General features: G+C 39.6%; 1 protein-coding gene across 10 annotated transcripts in view; it reads left to right on the plus strand.

Moving 5' to 3' along the window:
* The window catches only part of RPAP1 (RNA polymerase II associated protein 1), a 154,980-nt gene that overhangs the window by 78,874 nt on the left and 49,904 nt on the right, over nt 1-26,202 (plus strand). For 9 of the 10 annotated variants that reach the window (XM_075152124.1, XM_075152128.1, XM_075152130.1 and 6 more), the window contains one exon: nt 16,851-17,013. In XM_075152124.1, the coding sequence (XP_075008225.1) occupies nt 16,851-17,013 (163 nt within the window). Of the gene's footprint in view, nt 1-16,850; nt 17,014-20,508; nt 20,564-26,202 lie in introns of those variants that run through there. The other variant, XM_075152129.1, reaches the window with a different exon arrangement.

The raw sequence follows: 26,202 nt of genomic DNA on the forward strand, positions 1-26,202 counted from the left end.
CTAGCCTGTTTCGTATGTAATTGTGTCTTGTTTATGGAAAATCCTGAGGTGAAGTGGAAGCAATTTCTCTTCATTCCAGGTGGCAGCAGAGTGGAAGCCAAATCCTGCTCATGCCAAAGACCAGCATGTTCCTGAGCCTTCGTGCTTCTTCCTTTTTACCCTCCCATTGTATTCTTGCCAGGACCAAAACCAGCACCAACGTGGTGGGTGGTTTGTCTTGAAATAACTGAAGATGGCCTATGGGCTTTTTCACACCATTTTGAATTGCACTGCCTTTTGTGGAACCAGGGGTGAGAGGGGACACCAGTATGCAGGCAGATCATGTCCTTGATTGTGCCACAGCAGGGTGCTGCCATCACATCTCTGTCTTTAAGTAGAGCTTTTGGCAACTGTACGTACCTATGCTCTGAGCATCTCTCCCAGCAACTTCTGGTCTTCTGTGATTATCTGTCAGAGTGATGATGTTGGAGTGAAAAATGATAGTTGATGCCACCATCAGCAGCCAAGACTGATTACAAACTGTGTTTCGAATAGATAACAGGTTAGCACTCAGTGATATCTGCTCCTTGGCTTCTTACAGCCCGTATGTGGGCAGCACTAGATAGCTACCTATCTAGCTGTCAGCTAGTCCATAAATAATAAACATGTGTGAGGCATTGAATGAGGCATTGAATATGCAAGCTGACTGAAGAGTAACCCCTGCCCTGATAATGTTTAGTTACAGCAGTAACAGAAGAAATACTAGACTTAACGTCTTTTTCTTCCTATGTTACTTTTGGTCATTTAGTTGGCTTCTGTTAGGTGGTGCCTATGTAACTTGTGAGATACAAAGCTCACAAGAGGCCAAAGCAGTGTAGTCTGTTCATCATTTGTATAGCGGCAGTGGGACGTCTGTGCTGCTTCATTGATAACCCTATACAATCCTGTAGTTTCTAAGAGGTGGTGAATTTGGCCTATTGATTAACACTGTTTTCAAATCCTAAGTCTCATGAAGCCAAACACTGGACTGAAGTAACTTTTATTTTTAATTCCCCCCACCTTCCCCAAATTAGAAAGAGAAAAATGTTCATTTGGCTTCAATGTAATGTTTCATTTACAACGAAGTATTTTTATTTTCAGATAATGAGAGAGAGAGAGAGAGAGAGAGATATTCAACTTGCCCTTCTGGATCACGGAGATCTGCACCCAAAATTACATTCTCTCCCTCTCTCCCCAGTACTGTGTTTCTAAGTTCCTCTGAGTTACTATTGCTGTACTTCAAAACTTTGTTTGGGAGTCTCATCTTATTTCAAATGCGATCTGTGAAGAGGCTTGCTGACCCCATCCTAATAGCTGTTTAAAGCCATGGTACTCTGCCTTGCTTGTGTGCTGTTTTTCCTCTTCCTTATAGATTAGTCAATCAGGAACAGTATCCCTAGTGACTTCAGTGAAGCTAAAATCAGAGGAATATTAATGTAAAGTGATTGAGGAAGAGTGATGGAATACCCTGCAGTTGTTAATCTACTTGAAAAAACAAACAGTCCTCCCAAACAACCTCACTGCAGCTACTCCAACACCTACTTGTCACCCTGCTTCCTCTGCAGTCCCTTGATTTCAGCCCTGTTTGCTTCATATTCTCTTGGACTTTAGGAGCATCTAAAGTAAAAGGAAAAATCCTGGAAGAAGTTGTGCCTTCTCTTATTACATCTTTGGTTCATACCTTGCCACCTCCTGTTGCTGCCTGACTTAATACATTCCCAACAGATCTAGTTGGGGGGCAGCCTACCCTGGCAGGTACCCTGATACCCAATATCAAGTCATTAAAACCAATTGAACAAGAAACAAGGAAGCTCTCCTGTCTTGGGAGGGGAGCTCTGCAAGTGCCTCTAGGCATCACTAGAGTAACTAATGATTTCATGCACGGAGGATTAAACGTTTAGACATATTATTGAGACTCCTATACATAAAAAAATTGTGCATAGGATGTATAACCATATATGTAAGTATATCTATTTGCATAGAGTATTTGAATGATAGAAGAACTAATTTCCTTAGGCCAGTTGCAGTGCTGGTATATGGGCAAGCACATGTTACCATGTACTTCACAACAAAAGAGATGCTAGCAGAAGCAAGCTGTCATGTAATGATTTTCATTTTCTTCTTGTGGGCAAACTGGCTAAATTATTGATGCTTGACCTTGCCACCAGCAGCTCACATTATGGAGATGTAATAGCAGCTTCTCCTGCAGGTCGCGGAGAAAGAGATCAAGTAGCTTCATCCTCAAGAGATAAGTTTACTGTTCTTTCATTTCCAGATTATGTTTTGATTGTTCAATTCATATGGGTGTCTGATGTGTGCTCTTCTGTCCTGTCCCATTATTCTGTGTATAATTTTGAGGGCTATCTTTACATTCAAAAAACCAGACTCCTCTTTTCTTTTTTTTTTGTGGGACACATACAAGAGTGCATGAACAAGAGTTCTGGCTTTGCAAGAGTGGATTTCCCTGTGTTGGTTTTGCTGTGCGTTTATGTATCATTCCGTATGGCTTGCAAGTACACTGGTGTTTGGCTAGAGAGAAGTGTGTGCTTGTGTATTTCTTATACCCAGTTTTGCTTCAGTTTTCTCTTTTTCATGTAGTTTCTGCAATAGTTCTCCCCTTGACCTCTCATCCCATCTTGTATTCCTCCATGCCTACTTCTGTTTTGCACAGTCTCCCCTCAGTTTCATCTCCCATCGGTTTCCCCTACTCTTGAAGACACTCACTCTTTCTGCTCACCTGTCTGCTCTTCTCCACTGATTTTACCTTAAAAATGTCTTCTCCCCCAAATAATTTTGTCTTAATCTCTTGATTAGTGGTTTTTTTTTTTATGGCTTTACTTTGGATTTATGTTGTGTTTGCTTGAAGTGTTTATTTTTAGTCTGTAATCCTATTCAAGGTGGAAAATATGTCTGGATTTATAACCCACTGTGTAAATCCACAGTGCTATGTATACTTGATTTTAAGAATTACTCAAAATAATCCATGGATTCAATAAAGGAAGGCAGCACAACCACTGGTGCAAAGGTAGCAAAAGAAGTGTTCTGCTTCCGAGGCATATGGGCATAAGGAAAGGGACAAAAATCAGTATGTCTGTGCGTCTCTCACTTTCATTTATGTTCCTTGGAAGTTATTTAGGTTCATGCTACCGCTGTGCAAGGGAAGGATTCAGATGATACTAACATGCTGGTGGAAATGCAAAAGGTGTCTCTGAAGGCTTCTTTTGCTGTCTTTTTACCTTTACTAATTCATCATGTAGCAGATGCCAACTAAGACCCTGCACATCTGAACCATGAGTTGAATAAGCCTATAGAGGGACCTGTACATTGTTAGGGAGCAGAACGTCCTTTCTATAAAAGCTGGAGAGTATCTAGGACTGCACGTGCAAGGAACAGATCAGGGTAAGACAGGACCAAGACACTTGATTGCATTTGGTGGATGATACTTCTTCAATTGTAGCCCCCAGTCTCTCTGAGAATTCCCTGTTGTTGGCAGTGTAGAGTGCATGACAAAAATTTTCATAGCTGAAAGTTTGGAGCATGAGCTGGTTTATTTCGGATTTGGATTCCACTGTACTTCATGTTTAAAGTGCCTTTTTTGTGTTGTGTCTTCTTGTACTTTGAGTACAGCACCACCTGTCTGTTCCCCCAAGGCCAAATAAAAAGGGCTCGTGGTTGTCATTGACCCATCCTGGGTGTCAACTCAGAATGAAAAGTGAAAGCCTGATAGCATGTTAATGATCCCCTGGGATGTCCATTTATCCTGTGCATCATTTTCTAGTCCTTAAACACTTGGAGTATCACAGAACAAGTCCTGAATGTGTCACTGGCACCACTCAGAGAGGGTGCAGCAAGAGATGGTTCTGACAAGTACTGCGGCATTTGCAGCCCTGTTATTGTGACCTAACCCCATGATAACATGAATCATTTTAATGGAGATGTCATCTGCAGTTTAAGCCCTCAGCATCCGATCTGCCCCATCATTACATCTGCCAAGTACAGCAACATAACTCAATGATACTGTTCAAATTACACCAACAAAAATGATTGAAATGTTGCTCTTGGTTTCTACTTTTGCGTATGGTGTGTTCACCTCCTGCAGCACAGACGTCAAGCAAAAGAGGATATTGAGGGTAGAGGTGCTGCTGTTCAAGAGCAATTCACTTTTCCTGGCCGAATAGTAATGGTTTCCCTTTCTTAGGGTCTTTCACTGCAATTGAAGGACAGAATTTCAGCTGTATGGGATCGTAAAATGTGAAAATGATATCGAAACACTGGATGCCACTTCTTTTCTTCAATGAATCATTGGGTTTTTTCCCGCTTTGTTAAATCTCTCACCACAGTGGAAACTGCAGCAAATATGAAAAGCTGAGTGTTGCATTTAAGGTCTGGAAAAAATAAAATAAATAAAACTAAGATGTGCAATCAGATGAGAGTAGCTAATGTTTGCAGTACCGGATGTGCGGCTAGGAGCTGAGAAGAGGACAAAGTCAGACTGGAGGATCTCTGCAGACAGACAAAAGGGAGATAGCTTAAAGAAAATTAAAAGCAGAATTCCACTGATCTGTGGCAGAATGAGATTCTCTCTTTTTCTATGTATATTTACGAGGTTAGATTTTAAGAAGCTGTTCCTTTTAAGGCAAGAGGGAAGCTATGCTTTGATCAGGGAAGCAGGCAGAAGAGAATTTTTCAGCAACAAAGCAAGCAGAGATATGTTATTTCTCAGCTAATAAGACTTCCCTCTCTGAAAATAAATTGAGGTTAAGTTTAACTTTGTGTTGGTCATGTGTCCGGGGAGCTCTTAGCCCACAGTTTCCACTGATTTGCATTCTCATAGCCTCAGCTCTGATGCTGGGAGCTGTCATTTTCTGCAGTTCTTTCCCCTGGTGAGGATTGAGATGTTTTAACGTGAAGTAAAGAAACTTTCTCTGATGATGCCCACTTTTAAGTACATATAGTGGGCATGTGTTTCTCAGGAACACCATACAGGCTAGTGACTTGCTGGATGTATAGTAATCGGAGAGCACACGTGATCTAAGGATGAGGCAGCTATCTAGGATTTCAGAGACCTTAAGCTCAGTTACTTACTCTGCTATAAGCTGTGTTCCTCTGGACCGCCTTGTAGAAATGTTTTGAAGATGACCACAGTAGACATTGCAAGGCATTCATGCTGCAGAATAAATAGTTACAACAGAAGTCTTTAATTAAGAATTGGTATTAAAGAATTGAAAACTATTTAATACACCTTGTTGTGATCAGCCTGGGACTAACTAAAACTTCTGTCCTAGCACCTGTCCATGCACCATTTCTAGTTTATATTCCTCATGACAAATAAATCTCCACTTCTCTTAAATGAGTGGTCAGGAATGTTGGGAAAATATTTTCAAGGCATTAGAGCTTGGAAAGAAGGCTTTTTGCTAAGGCTGCCTTCCTTTAGGGCAGGCATGCGTAAAGAGTGTTAAACAGCTATTTTATTATTACTATTGCCATTAGCTGTTTTTTCCATATGTTTAGCATAGGACAGCCTAAAAGTTGTCTATCCAAAGACAAAGCACGCTGCTTTTTTGTTGGAGTCTTTTGGCTATAGTAATTTTTGTAAATAACAGATTTCATATTTCTTTCCATTAGCATGAAAAGCACTTTCTAGAGAGAGCACAGGTCTTGGAATAAAATTCTCTCATTAATTCCAAGAACCTAATAGAGCACACCAGGACTGCCTGGATGCTGTGGACTGGCACTGGTATTGAGCCGTACATGGCTTTAGGCTGAATTGGAGCTGGTGTAGGTCCCTCAGACGTCATTTTGGCCAGTCTAACTTAATGTAACCTTGTGTCCCAATTGTAGAAGAAACTGTTCTGTATCCTAGAGCAAAATCCTCTTCAGGATTCTGACAGTGGCCTGAAACTTAGCGATATTATTTTCTTTAAATCAGTTTATTCTTATTTAATGTCCTCAACTGCTGGTGAACTAAGGTGTGGAAAACCTGGCTCGAATCCTAGAGATACCTGTGAAATGGGGTACCTTACCCTAACTTCTTCTAGCTCCTTCTCCAACAGCTTAAAATTGATTATAATTTAGAGAGTATGTTAGAGGTGGTTCACTTGTCATTCTCTTTTCTTTCTATTTGATGCATTGTCAAAAGAGAGGAAAATCACAGAATTTGTGAAAATAAGTGTTAAATGATTAGGAAATGTTAAATGATTAGGAGTTACCTAGACCCAGGTAGTTTCATTTGCATCAATGAGATTATTTAAGTCAGTAATAGTTTCAGATTTAGATAAAGGCTTAAAATTATAAAAAGAGGAGGTTAGGAATAGAAGAGAGTGATTTCCCACTGTGATTAGCAGTGAATGGGCCAATCGCCACGAAGCATGGGTATGTAAAAGATCTGTTTCCTATAGCTGGAAATGCAGCAGAGAGGACTCTCAATACACGCATACACACAAGAGATGGGAAGGAAAGTATGATAGATAGAGTGGAAGCAGCAGGAATATGAGACAGAGAGAGCGAGAAAGTCAGGCTGGCTGCTCTGTATACTCCCTGTTGCCCCTCTTCTTTCTTTCTCTCTTGGCGCTCCGTGGATAGCCAAGAGAGAATGAAACAGGCAATGTAGCTGAAGACTTGGGGGAACTGCAGTGTGCAGTGCTCTGTAGGATTTACTTCTCATCGTTTTGGTATGCTTATCTGCTCATGCAGGACACATTATCTTGAGCTGTGGTGTCCTCTGGAGCAGTAGTGTGTGGAAAATGTCCCAGTTGCTAAGAGTTACCTTTAAATTCTAACATGGTAGGGAATTGATTTAACCCAATCTTCTTTCCCTGTGCTTTATTTATTAGTGATCCATTTAATGGAGATGTTTAAAGTAAATAAGGATCTGGAAATACGCTACTCAATTTTGAGATGACCTCTATTTTTATTGCCCCCCCTCTGTGATGTATGAGGATGAGAAGTCATAAAGTATCTGTCAATCTTGGTTCCTTTCTGTCATAAGGGGAGGAAGTTCTGATGAGAACAGGGAGAGAAACCTTTAGCTGACAATGAGTTTTATATTTACTTGTACCCTTCGTCAACCTCTTAGAATATCCAACCTGAAGGATGAAAACTTAGCATATCCACTCCCAAGTGCAGGAAAATGTGCAGCCATGGTTTAGCTCTCACTGGAAAATGACAGATCCGTTTCAGCGTCCCAAAAATAAGGAGAGGAAAAAAAAAAAAGATGGCAACTCCTATTTAGCTGTACCACTATCGTTGTCCAGAAGGTGGCAAAAAGGTAATTCAGGAGGGAGGACATCTGTTCAACCGCTGCAGAGAGCTAGCACCTGTACTTAAGCATTTCTACACTTCTGCTTCTTGGTACACCAAAAAATGCAGCTAGGCCTTGAGCGGCTTGTGGACAAACAGCATATTAAATTCTGCTCTAGCATTGCATGTGTAAACTAATTAACCCCATGCGACTGTGCAAGCTATGGCTGAGAGTACCATCTGATGTACTGCTAGCATTGAGGTGGCTGTGTGGATGGGCAGGATTGCAGGATGATGGGCAAACTGCATGCCTCAGCGACTCTGTACTTCCTGGAGACAAGAAGGACCCTCCAGGTTATCAGAGTCCATCAATTCACTGGCTTGTTGGCCATGTCTAGGCTATATTGCTGTGGGGATGAATTCAGGATATGCATCTTTTCTTCCCGGAGGCTGCCATGTGGATATTTCTGCCCACAAGTCCAGCAATAAACCGGGTCTAGCTCCCATTGATGCTAATAGCAAAAGTTGATCAGGCAAAATTAGAGTCATTATATGCATATGAGAGGCAGTGTGTGACCATCCATCTCAATTTAGGCTGAGAAGTTCTATTTCATTAAATTCAAAGATTAATGCTATTGATCTGATAACTTGTTTTCAAAATATTTATTATGAGCAAGCTTTCTAACACAGATGTTTTCACTTGCATGGCAGGGAAAGCAAGAGAAAACAGGATGGTATTCTGCAAGTAAGAAAACACCAGGAAGAGTAGCTCCCTATTAGCATTGCTAATTTACATCCCCATTAACATCCAGTTTGGGTTAGCTTCTCAAGCCAAGGGAATCAGAAATGACAGCATGAGTAAAGCACAGCTCTACACCTCAGCTGCTGCCTCCAGCTTCTCTGCCAGCTTGTTGTTACAGCTTGGATTAGGTGCTACATGTTTACCTTGACAATCTGTCTTTTCTCTTCCATTCACTGAGCTTCTTGCTCTAGAGAATAGCAGCAAGTGATGCTTGTGGTTCTTGTGTGACTCAAGGCCAGTTAAAGAATTGCTCTTCATAAGATATGATTCTCCCTAACCACACAGCAGATGCAGAAATAGTAGAAGGGAGAGTGGAAAGTATTCTTTCATATGTTTCCTGGATGCAGTAATCTCAGGGAAAGGACTCGGGAGATTAGTTGTCTCCACATCTGTATAGAAAATGGTCCACAGAAGTTTCCACCAAGCTCAGCTGATTGGTGTGATAGTGCTTTCAGCTCTCTGCTTTCTGCCGTGGGCCTGTTGCGTCAGCGGAGTGGTCGTATACCTCACTGTACTCCCTCTTCATCTCACAGGCGGGAGAAGAAGCTGTCTCTCTGCTGGCACTGAGGCCAAGTTTGGGCTGAGAGGGCAATTTGTACCTCCCATCCCAGAAGCGTGGTCTGTCTATTCTGATCTGTTGCTGCTTAGAGTTCTTGCCACTGGTTGTCCTGCCTAACTTTGTCTGTAATTGGTAGCATTGGATGAATACTTGGAAAGTATTCCTGTCTTAATTACATTGCACTGCAATTGAACAATTGCATCAAGCACTGATCTTCTTAAAATAAAGTCTGATAAAAGCTAAAGCCTGCAGGTGATACAAACGTTGACTTTGGAATCAATGTCTCTTTAATGTGATCATCAGAAATATTCCCTGATTTAAAAGATCTTTCACAAAGTTTCATAGAGGTTACATCAATTTTATTTTTTTATTATTTTGATTTTCGAAAGGTCATCATGTGCTGTGATTAGCTTCTAACTCACTAAGCTCCACTGTGATTTTTTGCGCGCTTTCAAGCCTAATTTTAACTTAATTACTTTTTTCAGAGGGTGTCTATATGGACAGAAAAAGGGTCAGGAGGTAGGCTGAGCTGAGGCTTGCTGAAGTTTCTCAATTTTCCTCATTACAGTTTCCTAAAATTGTTCAGTTGCCAAGAAAATAAAGGAAGCTGGGTTGTGCCTGGATGAATAAAACTGTTTAGTAATTTATGTGCAGTTTGGGCTCTTACTTAATGGGTTAAAGATCTCTATGAAGAATTTAACAATTGATTCAGCCAGTATTAAATAAAACCCATGTTTGAGGAAAACTCCATTCCTTATAACTGAATAAAACCACTGAGAAATGTAACTGCTCATCCCTATTTGTCATGAAGATGTCTTCAGGAATTTGGACAAATAGCAGAAAGATCTTCTAAAAGGTGAAGTCATACACTTGCCTATGAGAATGTGTCTCTCTGAAGGCAGTTTCAATTGCAGTGTGTAGTAACTGGTTAATTTTAAACCTTGCTGGAGAGTAACTCTTAAATGAGTATATGACAGAAATAATATTTTGATATTTGCCAGGAAGAGTTGACATTTCAAGCCCACAGGAGACAGTCTTTTACTATTAAGAGCTAAAATAACAGCATGCATAACCTTTCAGGTAGCAAGCTAATTGAGCACAGCATCATCTTAGAAATAACATTTAAGGGAGAACCAGTCTTTCATAACAGCTTTTGTCTTTTTTGTTATGTGCAGCTCCACCATCAAACCAGACATGATACTCAGTATACAAGATAATATATCAGTTTTAGCCAGCAGTGCAGCAGGAGCGCATAGAGTGAACTGTTTCAGTTTCAAAATGCTAAACAGGTCACAGTCTGAAAAATTCTTCTTCTTTATTTAACGTAGGGGTGGAAGAATTTTCCTTCGTGGAAGCGCATTTGAGACATGCACCCCTCACGGCAAATCTCTGCTGTATATAACAAGTACTTTTAGCAACTTTTTTCAACGGTCCATAGCACTGCCCTGTATTTAAAATGTGCAAAAGATGCAGTAGTCGGCATGAGAAGAAGCTTAAAAAGTAGCTGTCTGGAAGATGCATGCTTCAGATGAGCAGATGAGAATCCTGTGATTGATTGATTGATTATGGGCGTCTAGGAGTAAATATCAAAAATGGTAGACTGTGCAGCAGCTTAGAAGATGGAAAACCTAATTTATTTATGTTCTGGACACCAATCTGCCGTGTGCTTTTGGGACGAATGTCAAACTGTGGTACCTGAATGTGCCCATTACTGAGTTGAACTTCACTTTGTACTGGATAAAGCACGCCATTTCCAGTTCAGAAGTTGATATTACTGAGCATCAGGCAAATATCAGAGTTTAAGAGTAACTCTGCAGGCAGCCCTCCACTGAGGAACACTCTTATGGGTTTTTTTTGAGGACTGGTTATTGTATTTGTTCAATTTGTGTGGTGTGCTTTATTTGATGTCTGTAAGCTATCAAATTGTCTGGTATTTCAGCCTCTTCTACAGACGCAAACATTATTGGAAAATAATATAGTGAAACTCCCTTGCCTACTAGTATGTGTTTTGAATGATGACTGGTTTCTGGGTTTGGAATAGCAGCCGCTGTGCTCACCACTCTGTAGTGTAACAGAGAAGCTGTTTTTTCATAACTGCTTTAACTACAGTTGACATTGGAAGCTGGTGGCTTGTGGAAAGGCTTAGATTGTGTATATCATATGTAGCTTTTTTTTTCTTTTTTTTACTTGGGTAAGAATAATTTTTTTTTTGATGCATCTTTTATAAAATGTTGATACAAACGTAACATTAAAAATTAATTAGCTCTGGTCACAGGTATTTTCTAAGGAAACAGAAACAATACCACAATTACAAAATTCGATGGCCATATTTCGGTAAAGAAAGAATGACAGTGTGCATCTCACTTTGATTAAATGTGGCTAACTGGATTTTTAAATGCTAGCAGTAAGAATAGGTCTTACTGATTTTAGTAGTTTCACTGGGTGAGCATGTGGTCCAGTACTAACAGTTGTCCTGAAGATAACAATAGATTTTAAATTAAAGAGATTTTAAGTCCTGATTTCTTACAGTTGTTCGCATGAAAGGATCTGATTTCATTAGGACTGCTTTTGTCGGTAGGGATTTGCAATCATGTCTGAGATACCTGTGGGTGGAAAAGGGTCCTCGGGTAGAAACGTTGTTTTTCAGCTCACAAACTTAGTTTGTAATTTAGTTTGATGTTGAACATTCATAGATTCTGAAAAAGTCACCCATGAACCCGCAGAACAACAACTGTCTGCCTGTCTCTAGAGCACAGACTCTCTGCAAGGTATTCCCCAGAGAGATTTGTTGTGCAAACCCGTTAATAACTTAAATGATTCATGGATGAAGTTTTAGGAACTATCATTTAATGCAGACTGATACTAGGGTAAAAAAGGAGGATTTTCTTCACGAGAAACCATGTCAGTATGTTGTTAAAGATCCATTAAGTTTCTTCAGAGCGATGAGACAACTGAATCTGTATCACTTCTGCTTTAGAGACAAATTCCCAGTAAAATGAGGACCAGTGGGATAGCAATAATATCGATTGCACAAATTCTTTGCAATTTAACACACTTTTAAAAAAGGATAGTGTTCAATGAAGGAAATTGTTCTGCAATGGTGTTGGACAATCTGGATATACCTTATACTAATAATCATGTATTTTTGAGAGCTACATTTTCAAGTAATTTTCACAACATTGGTAGATGGTTTCAGTTGTCTCTTCTAAGCTCATAATTGCACACTTCATATGCAAATACTACCCTACAGCAAAAGTCACTGGAAAAGGTATGCATTAAATGAAAAAGGTGGGAGGATTATTTAGAGTGATCGATTAAATTTTCAGCTTATCTCCTGCTTACTGTGAATGATAATGCTTGTCCTGTGCTTTTCACCTGCAGGTGTCCTCATCTCTGTAAAGCAGATTCAGACATTTAAAGGAAAGAGATATCTAAAGTTACAGGCAGGATAAAGCCAAATCTTCAAACCTGGATTGCAAAGGTTGATTTAAGTGCCTGAGGTTTATAGCCCTCTGGTACATAGGATCTTGATACGGATTTCGCAGTCAGTGAGGGCTCTGGTGGTTGTCACAGAATGGCGCTATTTTATTTTATCTTATTTTTTCCCCAAAACGTGGCACTGGCTCTGCACATGCACTTGGCAGAGGGAGACCTGTCTGGAGGTGAATGAGGTACTTGTGGTGCCTGGCACTCCGCCTGTTCCCAGAGGCTTAAATGGCCTCTTGTATACAGTGCATAGCATAGTCCACAGCCTTTTGGCCCATACCCTTCCCTCATACCATCCCTAGACCTCTGCCACTTAGGGCTGCTACCACAGCGTTTGCCACCGTGCCAGCGGCACACACAACATCCCTGGCTGGGATTTCTGTCTCTCAGAGGTGATGAACCTAGTGCTGCTACCACCTCAGCCTCCTTCCCTGGGCTGGTTTCAGCAGCGCGCGTGTGGAGCCCACACTGGTAGGCCTGCCCAGCTCCAGCACGCACTGGGCCTCACTCCTCACCTTGGCTTTGACCGTTGAGTAATCAGATCTTAGGTCAGGCGTGTTGGGTTTCTTGACAGGCTGCTAGGGAGCCTGGGGTTTTGGTGGCCATAACTCTGTTACATCTTTCTCAGTTTCTCAGGCAAACCAGCAAGCTTTGACTTAGGAGACTCTATAGCCTCCAGTGTGTGTGACTCATGAACATTTGCATGTTGCAGGTTTCTGGGCCCCTTCCCATGGATTCAGGATCTTACCTTTTTTGCCATCACTTTGTTTTAACTTTTTTTTTTTTTTTTTTTTTTGGTAGCCAAAAGTCTGGAAGCTGCTAATTTCAGCCAGGGCTCAAAGCCTTCAGGGATTCTGCTCTAACTTCAGGTCCCAGGGCCCAAATTCCTGGGTGTTGGCTTCAAATGTGAGCTTTGATTTGAAAGTAAGAAAGTTGATTTGAAACCAGCTGAAGTGGGTGATGTTTCCCACATCATTAGTGATGCATTTTAAGCCCGCAAAGATGGAAAACTATTTTGCGTTTCTAACGTATTTTTCAGTGCCTATTGATGTTGAAGTGATCTGTTAAATCCTTCATCACCTATGCTAACCACAGTCCTCTTTTTTCAGAATCTTCTTTGAGACTGTTACCATAACCTCACTGTAGTGTTAGATGGTTGTACTTGCTTACCTTGTGTTTGCCACAATGATTCATTAGAAGAAAGGGTCCTAAACCAAACTCTGTGGTCTGGGGATTACCCCGTGGGTCGTAGGAAAGGGTACAGGCTCCAATGCCTGTGTGTCACTGAGTCAAAGCTGTCAGCGTAGCTCTCTTTGGAAGCAGGTGTGTTTTCAAATCTAAGGCTTGAGAAAACAAACAAGTTTAGGCTCTCTAAACAGATTTCTCCTGTCCTTTCCATTGTGCTACTGTATTCTTTTATGCCTATTTTGAGTATGATTAAAAATGTTTTCTGTGGGACTGAGGCACAAGCACACTTTGCGCTCTGAACTTTCCAGAAGGGCAATCTGGAGGGGGAAAAGGGGGATGTTGTCAAGGGGTCATTCCCAGCAGTATTGATCAGCTTTAACACCAACCCTTTCAGAGTGTCTTTACCCTCCTCAAGAAGAAACATTGTACGTTTGGCGTGAAGAATTTAAAAGCTTTTTTTTTTTTTAAATAGGCTATAAACTCGCGCTGATTTCCTAGTGAAATTTCTCAACAGTATCTCCACTATCTTATGTTTTACTTTGTCTGTGGACTAAAAAAAAACATACAAGACTGTTTTTTATATCTGTGCACTTGAATGTTAATGACTTTTTAATTATGCTGATTAGTAATGTATTGAATAAGGATTAAAGTTTTCCATATCCTTTCTCTGGCCTGTTCCCCACTCCCCCTTTTTTTTTTAATTACCTCTAGCTCATTTCCTCTTGTTTCATTAGTTGGAATGATTTTATTTTTCAGCAAATATTTTATTCAACTGGGAATATGGCTTAGGTTTCCATAAATTTTAGCTCAACTCACTAACAATCTTTGGTCTATAAAGAAAGATTAAAAAACAAAGGTTGGATCAGTCATAAACATATAAATAAAAAATTAAGCCAGATAGTCTGGGAGAAGAAAGGATGCTGGAGGTGATGGTATTGTGTCTCCCAGCTTTTGAGATATTGGAGACCTGTGTTAAAATCCTGTATTTGCCTTTGAAAGTTTGCCTTTGACTCTTCTGTGTCCCAAAGGAGTGTTGTGACAACCGTACTACATAATATTTGACTTTGTTTCTCTCATTGTTTCTCTGATAATATTATTGGGAGGACATAGGCTGTTGCCTCTTCCTCACAGGTTCTGTGGTTGTTGCTGAGGATAACACAAAGTACACAAAGAGTTAAGGGATTCCCAAAATCAAAGCAAAACACTTTTGGAGCTAGTTGTACAAAATGTTTGATTCTTCATAAAACAAAAGATGCTTAAGTTCAGTGCTATCCAGAACCACTGTTTTCTTTGACAGGAAGTGAGGAGTGGAGGGATATTCTTTTGAATAAAGTTAATTCACTATGATGCACCCTTAGAACTACTATCCTGTGTATGTCTATATTACTGCACTCCACTAACTTTTGGGACTATGTTGGTGCTCTGGTTTTGACCCCCAGTGATGTCTGGGAAAGCTTGGCACTAGACTGGAACCTCAGAGCTGGCGTCCTTCCTTCTTGGATGGCTAGCCATAGGCACCAAACCCAGATACTTCTGCAGTCTGGGAAAATGCAGATACCTGCATCTGAATGCTGTAGCAATGAAAAGCCCTGGTCTACCAGAAGGGTGCATTTGTGGACTTTCTACTGAAAATCCAGCTGCAACAGAGACAGTCTGCCAAGAAAGTTCTTTCACATGTTGCTGGCTTGTTAGTCTTCAGTGGTATTGGAAGCATATCTGTCACAGGTGAATCTCTTAGATGTAAAGTCGGCTGGCCTGATCATAAGAACAGGTTTTCCAGGGAGGTATCCACTACTTCTTGATGCAGGTAAAACGGGAAATATCACAAGAACATTTCTCACAGTATTTTGGCATTTTGACTGTAAGTGCAAAAACATGTAAAAATAAAATTAGCTTATTTGCAAAGATTAATGGAACTCATCAGAACCGCTGCAAATGTTTCATTTAGGATTTGTGTGAATGAACAGCTTAGGTTCTTACTACAGTCAAACATTTCTTAAACAATGAGCCTAATGATTTGGGGAAGTTACCGTGTTCCACTTGCTCAACAATGAGAAATTAAGAGAAAGCTGGAGACAGTGGAAAGGTTAAAAAACCAGTAATTTTTTCTTCCTTGCTGGATAAGACTTAGTTGGATTCAGCTAAAGTAGAACCATCTGTCATATGCTAAACATTCAGAACATGTGGTTATAATTTTGAGTATTAAGTGGAAAATGACCAAGAAATAAATGACCAGATCACCTTTCTCACCTAAAAACAGTGTCTTCTGGACAAACTAAAGTCTCAGGAGGATTTGGCCTTTGTAAGTGGTTGCCTAAGTGGTGCTGAATAATTATTTTCTTAACTGGCCTGCAATACGGTGTACTTAAGTATCTTCTAACTTTAGTACCTATACTGTATCTAAACCACCACTGGCACATGACAAGGTCCTCAAGAAGTTATAGGGTGTGGGTGCATGGTGCTTGCGATCGAAATAATGAAGAATATATAATCCCAAGCATTTAAGGAAACAGTTAACCCAGGTTATTATACCATTGAGAGGAAATATCATTTAAGCAGATAAGTAGAGTTTCTGAGGACATTTCCCAACCACTATTGCTTTTCCTAGCATTTGAAGACTTAGAAGACAGCACTGTATTTGCTTATTAATGCACGTGCTTCCCCACCTGACTTACCTACACCAGATAGTTCTTTGAGGTAAAGCTATTGTTTGTGGTTCCTCTGCATGAATGACGGTCTGTTGCTTCCTGCTAATCAGGTGGTCACCTTTAGCAAGTATTATTAGTGTATGTGTAAATTCAGTGAAACCAAGCTTGCAATACAGACCCCTGTAATGTCTATGGGTATGCAGAAAGTTGCTTTTTAAAAGATGGAGTAGGAGCAGGCTTTGCTTTATGAGACAATTCAAAGGAGGTGGGGCGGGGGGGGGGCGGTGGTGTATGGCCTTGCATTCTTCTGGTCCTCGAAAGAGAACACACAGTAACTCTATTACAAAGTCAGGGTTATGCAAATTTGAAAAATAATTTTTGTTGGCTATAGCCAGAATCTATGCCAAAGCATGTCTTATGCAAGGCATCTTGCTCTCTGAGCAGATAGACCTGTTGAGTATTTGACTCTTGGCCAAATTATTTCTTGCTTTATAGTCACAGCTTTTGAGAAAGACTGTGGCTGATTATTCCATGCAAAGCACAAACCAGTCTTAACGCACATTTTCTACAATAGATCTGAAAATGAAGTTGAATAGAAAATCATGAAAAAACAGAAGTTACAACAGAAGTTGGCCTTATGGCCGGCTACGTTTTCTTTTTGACACTTAAGTCTTTTCCTGGCGTGATAGAAAATTCTGGAATTTATTTAATGAGCTTGAGCATCTCATTTTGGTAAAATAAGCATGTAAAATATAAACATATGTTGTTATGTTCACCAAGCACTTGAAATATAAGTGTAATTACTGGTGTCTCTTGTAATTCAGGAGAGTTGCCAGGTTGTTGTAATGACTTACCATAAGAATATGTTACAATAATCTGTACTAATAGCCAATTTTCTATGTATTTTCAGGTTTCTCCACTGGTTTATGGACAATGTCATTATCTCTGAAAACTGGAGGTCTACAATGGAGGACAACAACAGTCAGTGTTTGCAGTTCACTGGAAGAATGCTGGCAATTAGCCTTTGACAAAATGGAAAGTTACTGCAGTACAGAATTATCATGGACAAGAAGGTGGGTCCCTGAAAGTTTCCACTGAATGAATTGTGTGTGTAAACAAAGACAGATACATCAACTGTCAGTCATTTATATTGCATTCCAATCTTTATTTTTATATTTATTTTCAAGAAAGCTTATCTTGTGTTATGCACACTTGAACTCAAGAATCAGGATCCACAGGGATTGCATGTTCACATAGTTTCTCTCAACCAGAGTAACAGGGCCATGAGGGGGTCTCTAACACAGCATAAAGCTTTGGGAGAGCTTTGACAACACCAAGGTGAGGATCAGCTGAGAAAAGACTTAGGATTTCAGTCTTGAAACTGAGTACCTTGCTCTTTCTTGACAACCTATTTAGCATAGAGTCATGAGATACAGCCTGTAGTTTACTAGCTAATATATAGAGAACGTCTGCTGCAATAATGTTGTCCTCATCAAAGGGAAAATGAGTGTCCTCATTTATAGCCATGAAAACAGCTATTGTACATCAGACTGAAGTTCTATGTCACTCCATGAGAACAGCTATTGTACGTCCGACTAAAGTTCTACGTCGTTCAGTGTAATGTCAATGAAACACTGACAGCTCTGTAACAACCAACCACCAGAAATCTGGTGCAACTCAATGTAGTGGAGGCATACGTGACAAGCTGCACCACATCTGTGGTGGATGCTCCAGGCCTTCATTTATACAGCCTGGATTTTTTTCCTCCCTGATTTAGCACAGATTGCTTGGTGGCTGCCTTGCCACTTTCACCTCTATAAACAAACTGTTTCAGCCTACCTGTGTACTGTACAGAACGTGGACAGATGGAATGGCAGCAGCTGTTAGCTTTTGGCTGCCTGCCTTAGCTTGAATTTATCATGCTGCCCTGCATTATTTTATTCTGTAGAACGTTACTTTAATCTGTTTCTCTGTATGCACTTTTATGCTGGTATAGTGCAGTGTTCAAAACAGGTCATGTTTTTTTCTGCAGTTCTTAAACGTCTTCACACTTTTAACCCAAAATATTCTGTCTAATTTTTTTTTGAAGCCTAGTCAGCGTTTCAGGTGCCACTGTATTGGGATGGGATCATCAAAAGGCATGGTGTAAATAATCATGATGTTTGTTGGTGCAGCAATGTCAGTTAGTACCAGCTGAAGACATTAGGCTGTGTTCTCTGAAATGCTTATTCCAGAGTGGGCTTTCCTTCATGAAAAATAATGATTAGTTATCTGTGAAGAAGGAATGATGTCATGACGAAAATGCAGAACTGGCTCCCAAGCTGCCTCTAGCTAGAAATTAGGTGTCCTGCCCCAAATAAAGACAAGTAGGAATCTTTTAGTGCCTAAATCCTTTTAGGCCAGTATGAAAACAGCAGGGATTTTGCCTAAATTTCCTCCTGTGGCAAATAGGGGAGACTTGAGAACATAACGGACTCATGCTTGCCAAGTGTTTTGAGCTCCCTCAGTGGAAAGCACTGTGGTAAAAAACAAGAAGAGGAAACGTACATGGGAGAGAAGCTGCAAGTTAGAAAAGGCAAGGGAAGGGAACAGTAGGCAAAAAAAATATGTAGGGAAATGAACTGAGCAGGTTATCTATTATTTGCTGTGCAAGCCAGCTTAGCATATTGGTTTTTAGGCTGGTTAAGAGGAATTCTGAGTGCAGAAAACCTAGGGATTGTGCAGGTAGCCTGCAAGAAGCCTTTGACTCAGTCCCAAACTCAAGGAGGTGGAAAGCACTGAAAATACATTGCAAATAGAATCACTGTTTTTACAGCTTTAGCAACGGTCATGGGAAAGACACATCTCACCATTCATTATCAGCCTAGTCACCTTTATATCTGCCTGGGATACAAGCTTATGCATAGATAGGCTTCTGTAGCACAACTTTTTGTTTTTTGAGTCCTGCCATTGTGCACTCTCTTGAAAGGAAGTCAGTCTGTGTAAAACATTATCAGCCACCTCTTCTACAGTTACATGTTTTTTTGGGATTTCCTTTGACCTGTCTGTTATGAGGTGAAGCTAAGTAGACATCCTTTTAGTCGTAAAACTTCAAGAAGAATGTTGTAAGACATTACTCTATCTGGGCTATGAACCTCTACCTGAAAGAGAAGAAAAAAAGTACTCCAAGCATGTTGGAATTAGAAAGAACGTGAAAGGTAGTTCTGATTATCAAAGTGTCTTGAGACTTGCCCAAGACTTTGAGAAGTTGAATTAGTTCTACAATCATCAAGACTCTTGTTACTTTGAACGTACTTAATGTGGCAACTTCTTCAGTACTAAAGATTGGGACATTCCAAAGTCAAGGGCAAAGTCCCCCAACCTATACTCAATGACACCAGTTCATAAGATTGTGATAAGAATTAAATAATAAAATACAGGAAGAGGGGAAAAACAATCAGGAGAGGCACTGTAAACAAAAAAAACCACAAGACCCAGAACAAGGTGCAGCAGCTAGGTTCTGTGAGATTCCCTTTATTGTGATGTAGACCATTTCCAACTCATTTCATGCTGACTGGTTCAATAATTTCCACTAGGTCACTAGACTTTCTGAGCTAATTAACTAAAAGCGTGTTAAATGAAATAGGAATGATTGGACCAGATAAATCCTTAGCAAATGTCTCTCTCTTGGGATTGCATTTTTTTTTTTTAAATAGTATCAGGATTGCCTCTTTCCTCTGCCCTCTATAAAATAAAGTACTTTACGAGTCAGCAGGATAAGATCAGTTTTGCTTGCATTCATGGTATTTGGATTAATCTCACCCAGTGATATTTTAAGATCTAGTGTATCTATCAGTTAGAAATGGAAAACAACCTTCTAATACTGCAAATGCATTTTATTCATTGTTGCTTACCTGCTCACATAGCCTAGAGGCTTAGCTGAGTCCAAGGAGGTCTCATGAAGCCAAGACCACAGACAGAAAGATCCAAGACCACCTCTGGAAGGGATTAATTCTCAGTGTAGATGAAAGCATTTTCATGACCATTCCAAGCTGTGAAGGTCACCGAAACCTCTACAGCCCTTCTAATGCCACATGGGATTGTTGTAGTTAAAGCAGCAGTTTAGGAACCAAAAGGCAACTCAGTGCTACAAGAGGCGTGAAAGAGAGTACACTGGTAAAAATCAGTTGTGTTAAAGGTGACACTGTGCTAGGAATCAAGCGTAAAGCTGCACTCATAGACTGCAAAAATAGCCCTATGTCCAGTCTTATTTTATGGAAACTCTATAAGAGATGAGATGTATTCTCTGTACTGTGTGTGTCTGTCTGTATGTATATACATATATATAATTTTCCCTCAGAAGGAACACAAACAACTTAAAGGATTAGTATAGAAGATGACTTTGAACTTACTTGAAGAGTGACTGAAATCCATTGACATCTGATGTCTGCTCAGTGCAGACAGATGCATATTTTTCCATCCTTTATCCTGTCCCAGGAGATGAACAGGACATGTCATGTAATGACAGGGCTGGATAGGAGTTTATTCCCCACCCCTTAATGTGCATATTTCCCTGTATTTAATTTCAGGTTGCAGAGCTGTGCCTTGCATTTAGAATGGAAAGTGTAACACACATCTATGACTGATTAAAAACCACAGTAACAACCCAATATATGACAAAAGACTACAGATTTACAGAGTAGGCAGAGAGGCCAGTGGTTGGATGGACCTAGACTAACCCTGCCAGTCACTCTAACAGCATGCCTTATTATCACAAGAGTCAACAAGTTGTAAGATGCTAGTGTTGTTCAAGCATGTCTAGCAGAGTAAATCCTTTTCCAGTCCTAGCATCTGTAGTGAGCTGCTCTCTCCCAGGCTACCAATACAACACTCTTCAGTTCAAGATCTGGCAGAAGTTGAAAGAAATCTGAGGAGTCCTTCCATCAACTGACAGTAGCAACATCTGAAGGGTCCATTTTCATTGCTTGCCTTCTCTAAGGCCTGAATCCTATTGGTATTAATGGGACTACTTCTATAAACAGTCATCTGTTTGTCTAGGTTCCTCTTTCTTCTCAGGGCCAAGAAAGAACAATAAGCACTTTCCTACCACACATTTAAACACCAAAGTTCTTGACGACTATGAATATTTGTTCCTATTGGTGGAATGAGGAGGAAAAGAAACAAAGGAGAAAATAAAAGATTTTGAAGGACTCCGCCCAGAAATTAAATCTTTAAAAATGATTATTTTTATGTCTATGCAGAGAGTGGGCTCTATGATGTCATTAGGAGGTGACTAAATGAGCAGTCTGAGTAGAAACTGTTGTTATGATGGGTGCTCAATGTAATAACAGGTGCATTAACAAACTCTAGAGGAAAAAACTTGTAAGGGCTGAGTGTGATGTGTGTATATTACCAAAGCTGCTGAAACAACTTGTTTGAGGCAGGATGTTCTAGAGATCTCCAGGAGCCACTTCAAAGGCACCCTTGAAAGTCTCTGTAGCAACAGGCAGGCATCACTGCTAGACATTTTGCTCTAGCTCAAGTGGTAGAAGTGACAAGGAGCTGCGAAGGGCATAACTAATCCTTGCCCTCACTGCTTTCTGCTGGGCTTTATGCTGATCCTCAGCAAAGCAAGCTGTGAATACTGATCATCAGCCACATCTGTCTCCTGGCACAACCGTGCACATAATGACGTTGCGGCAGATTGAGTGCTAATGATTCAATTACAAATATTGAGCCACACACCTAAGAATGAAGTGGCTAGTTGCCTCCTCATAGCCCAGAAATGAAATACCAGAAGAATTTCTGGAGGAATTCGGACATGACAGAGTTTAATAGCTATTCTTTAAGAAACTTTCAGTATCAGCCTTGATTTCTTAGAACAGTGCGCAATTACAAGCCACTTAGCCACATGATCAGTTCAAAAGAGCAAGTTTATGAAACCTTTTCTCTCTCCCTCCCCTTTTTACTACCATCATTGGAAAGTCCTTTTCTGTCTTTTGGTCCCTAGTCATCAGATGCAAGCAAGAACAGTTTTTCCTTGGACCCTGTGTAAGGGTCAGTCACACTCACAGTTGTTTTTTTCAGTCACTAAAGGGAGAGAAAGCAAAGACTTTTTGTTGCCTCCCTCCAAGCTAGGCTTGTACACCCTTAGGACCTCAGCCTTCCATGGTACCATGAACCCAGACACACAGCTACTGTATGTCTGCATTACTGCTCATACTTTGCTATTGACATTCTCACTGAGAAAGTCTGAACCGATGAAGTTTGGTTTGATCAGCTGCTTAGACTTTTTTACTGCTATCCACTTGTGAATAAACAGAATTTTGTGGGCTTTTCAGTGTAGAAGCTGAACCTCATATGTGTCGTTAGACTTCAAGGAATAGATTGAGACTAAAACCATGGGCTTTAATAAGACATTTAAAGTCTGAGCTAGCAGTCTACTGAAGGATAAGGGACTGACATGACTTTTTTGGTGGAAATAATGAGCAATAAAGGAAACACAGTGCTATACTGTGAAGAGCATTCAAAGGAAATACTAATTCCTATAGCATAGCATTTATTTTTCAGGTGTTTTATTTTTATTGTCTTCAGGTATAAATATTGAACATATAAATTCAAATATAATCTTAAATTTATTATTTAAACTAGTAAATATCAGCTTGCATAAATTTTATTTTATCTCTTTTTAAAAATAAATTACTGAAATTTAATAGAACTAGAATTTGAAAGCAGACTATTAAATTATTTTAAAAAATAAAACAATTTTGCCATTAATCTTTTGTTTAACTTACATGTCTCAGAATGCATTGTGTCATAAACTTCAGTGTCTACAAGATCCTTTTTTTTCTAATTTTAGAATTATCTTAAAAATGTTTTTAGCACACTGTGAAAGAAAAATAAAACAATGTTTAAGTCAGCACAGTGTTAACATTTACCAGCCTGGAATTTAGGGGAAAGTAATGACACTTACCTGCTTAAATAGTAACATATGGAATCAATTCAAGAATACCTAAAGCTGGAACAATAGATAAGATAAGCATACTGGAATGTTGGTAAAACCCCAATAAATTATTAACATAGGAGGGTGATGGCACGACATCGACTGAAACTGTCAAAGATGTGTGTGAAATATTTGAACAGTAATATGACTGGTTAGAGAAATGACTGACTCTGAGTATGCATTAAAATTTTTGACTATATCATAGAGAAAAAAGATGTAATACGATTTCTCTTTGAACTCATTTAACCTGCTAATCCACACTGTCAGTCAACAAGACCACTTGGCCAATGTTGCTAACGAAATGCCAGTTTTGTTTATAGTCACTGCATAGTCACTGTCTGCTTATTTAAATGGTTTTACAGCAGGTCTCAAGAGTTTCTTTTTTTAAAAAAAAAAAGTAAGCACTAGCAGTTAGCATTCATCAGTGGAAAAGTCTCTCCATTGATACTCATCTTCATTGTTATTAAACAACTTAAGGGTTACAACTAAGCCATGTTCACCTAACATGAAGAAAATACATCAGAATTGCTGAGAAGTATCTCAGTATCTTTTAAACTGCAGGGTATAAAAATTACCATCTTCAGGGACATGCCTCAACTTCTTCATGTATATAAGGCTGACAAACTGAAATCTCCTCCAACTCTGACACTCTTTTGGTAAATGAGGAAATATGACATAATATCTTGCTGCACAGCCTTCAAGATAAAATGATGGCTTACCTGTTGCTTGCTTTGCATGTATGTCCTAGGCAGTAAGCTGAAAGTAATTATTCATTCTCATTTTCCATTAATTTGTAGATGGTGTTGGATCTTCCACAGATAGAATTAACATTTATCAGTATAAGCACTAATTCATTGACAACATTAATACCATTTTATTTTAGCATATTCTTTACATTTTCATATGGTCTTAATGCAGTTCTATTGCTGTCTTGAAAACACTCAAGGAGATAGTGGATTATTCTATTTCAGCTGTGTGCTGACAAAACGATTAGCACAAATATTTTGGTACTCTGTCCCTTGAGAGATCAGAGGCTAAAGAGTAAAATACTTCTTTTATGCAAATTCTCTAACTGTTTAATTAATAACAGAAAGAGGAGTCAATCTACTGTCTCTAATATATGAAGGTTTTGATCTATCAGGTATATAATTTTTGTTATTGATCAACCTCAGAGGAAAACACATATAATTTCCTGCTATGATAACCTATATGAATAATTATAGATTATTTTATGGTAAACTTCCTTTACTTTGAAGTGGCTACCAAAAAAACCTTTAGGAAATCTTTGCTTTGCAGCTGTGCAGGAGTTACTCTCATGACCCACTTTGTATCCTGTCTTTCATCTGACAATCCACTAGGAGCAACTAAAAAGTTGTTTCTGTGTGGACTGTGGTAGGACTTGCGAAATTTGTTCCTATCTTAACTACTCCTTGAAAAATCATTTCATCACTCCTGCCAGAAAATGTCAAATCTTATCCTCTTTTTTGCTGAGTATAATTGAATGGTGCATTGAGACACTGTCACGGTAAGCATAAATTGGCTAAGATTGTAAATATAATACTTAGACTCAACCTTAAGTCACAATTATTCTGTCTTATCTGTACTTCATATGCGTTGGGCCAAGAGATCCCAAAAACTATTGGTGAACCACCTGCTCACAGGTGGTGTTCACCTCATAGTGAACATGTATTAAAAAGGTGGGGTGCATAAGGTACTTTCAATAATCTATAGGTATTCTAGAACTTTGACTGATACATTGCACTGATGACTGACATCATCTATATGTAAAGTTTGTAGAGAAATCCTTTGGTTTTAAAGACATAGCTTAAATATATACTCTTTTTGTTTGGGAGGTGTCACATGGGGTTGTTTAGAGAAATTAAATTGCAGACACCTGAAATCCAGTTATTCGGAATCCTACCAGAGAAGCCCATGCTCACAGCATATGCCAAAAGTAATGTTTGAACAGGCAGAATCTCAAACATGAAGATCACAATCATGCCTTCTACTTGGGTGCGCAATTCAGCCTCAGAGCATCAGAAATGAACCACTTTTTGAGCTTTGTGCTTCATCTTTCTTAACTGGCTGGAGTTCCTCGGGCTGAGTCCTGTTGTAAAAATACTGAATCAGCACTTTACCACTGCCTGGTGTTGTTCCACAAAGGTTTGTTTACTTGACTTAACTTTTCTCTTTTTTATGATACAATTCTTAAAATAAGGGATGAGTGAACAATCAGCATAGAATTCTGCTTCCTCCTTTATCCTGCTTGTAACACAGTGAGGGAGATATTTGCAAGGAAATTGCAGATTTGGTTATTTTAATTACATAATAAATACATTCCTCTGTAACAGGACTTCGAGGTGGAACTTTTTTGGAGATGGATCCTCCTGTCTCTTTTCGTTACCATATGGTAAACATGAGAAGGGCTTTCACACTGTGAGGTTATATTAGAATATGAACTAGAAAAAGATGTTTTTGAGACAGAGAAAACTCAGATGTATTCGATCAGATAGATGAAAATGAATTTCTAAACAAATTTCTCCTCATCCCCACACAGCCTTGCAGTGCTTTTCCTTCAGGCTTTCTCTTAGTCTGTCATTTTTAGTCACTTTCTGAATTACAACAAAATCCACAGAGTTCCCTGGCTTCTTAGTAAATACCATTCTGCAGCCATCACTTCTGAGGCTTACTTGCATAGTTTTTTCAAACTGAGCTGCTTGGGCATCATCTGGTCTCTCCCCATATCAGAGGCTCCCAGTTTGGGGGTCCCTTTCTTTCTGCCTGGCCTGGAATCTAGAAGGTTGCCCAGCTCCTCTGCATGCTCATTTTGAATTTATTTCTCCCTTAAGGTAGGGCACTAGCAGATTGGATTTGGTCCTGCAGGCTTGTCTAGGTGGCATAAATAGCTATCAAAGTCTGCTAATTTACAACTGGAGTTACCTCATAGACTGGATGTCACCATATGCCAGCCATGTGAGAGAGTATCCTGTGAAAAACAATGTAAATTTGAAAGAAAGAAGTGAGATATCTGGCCCTTGGATGAGAACTCTGCTGCCCTGTGCAGGGAAGAAAAAGGATGTTCAGGAAGCAGAACACAGTTTATGTTGCCTCATGGCTACAGATGACGTTTGTATGGGTATAAGGACCTTAATTCCATCTTGATGGGAAGAGACTGCTGTATAAACATCAGATGGTCATATAACTCCTAAAAGGTTGAAGCCTCTAGGAGAAGTTCAAGGTTTTGGACTTTTTTGGGGAAGTCACACTGAGAAATGAAGCT

The sequence above is a fragment of the Calonectris borealis genome, chromosome 5 (assembly GCF_964195595.1).
Source record: "Calonectris borealis chromosome 5, bCalBor7.hap1.2, whole genome shotgun sequence".
NCBI lineage: Eukaryota > Metazoa > Chordata > Aves > Procellariiformes > Procellariidae > Calonectris > Calonectris borealis.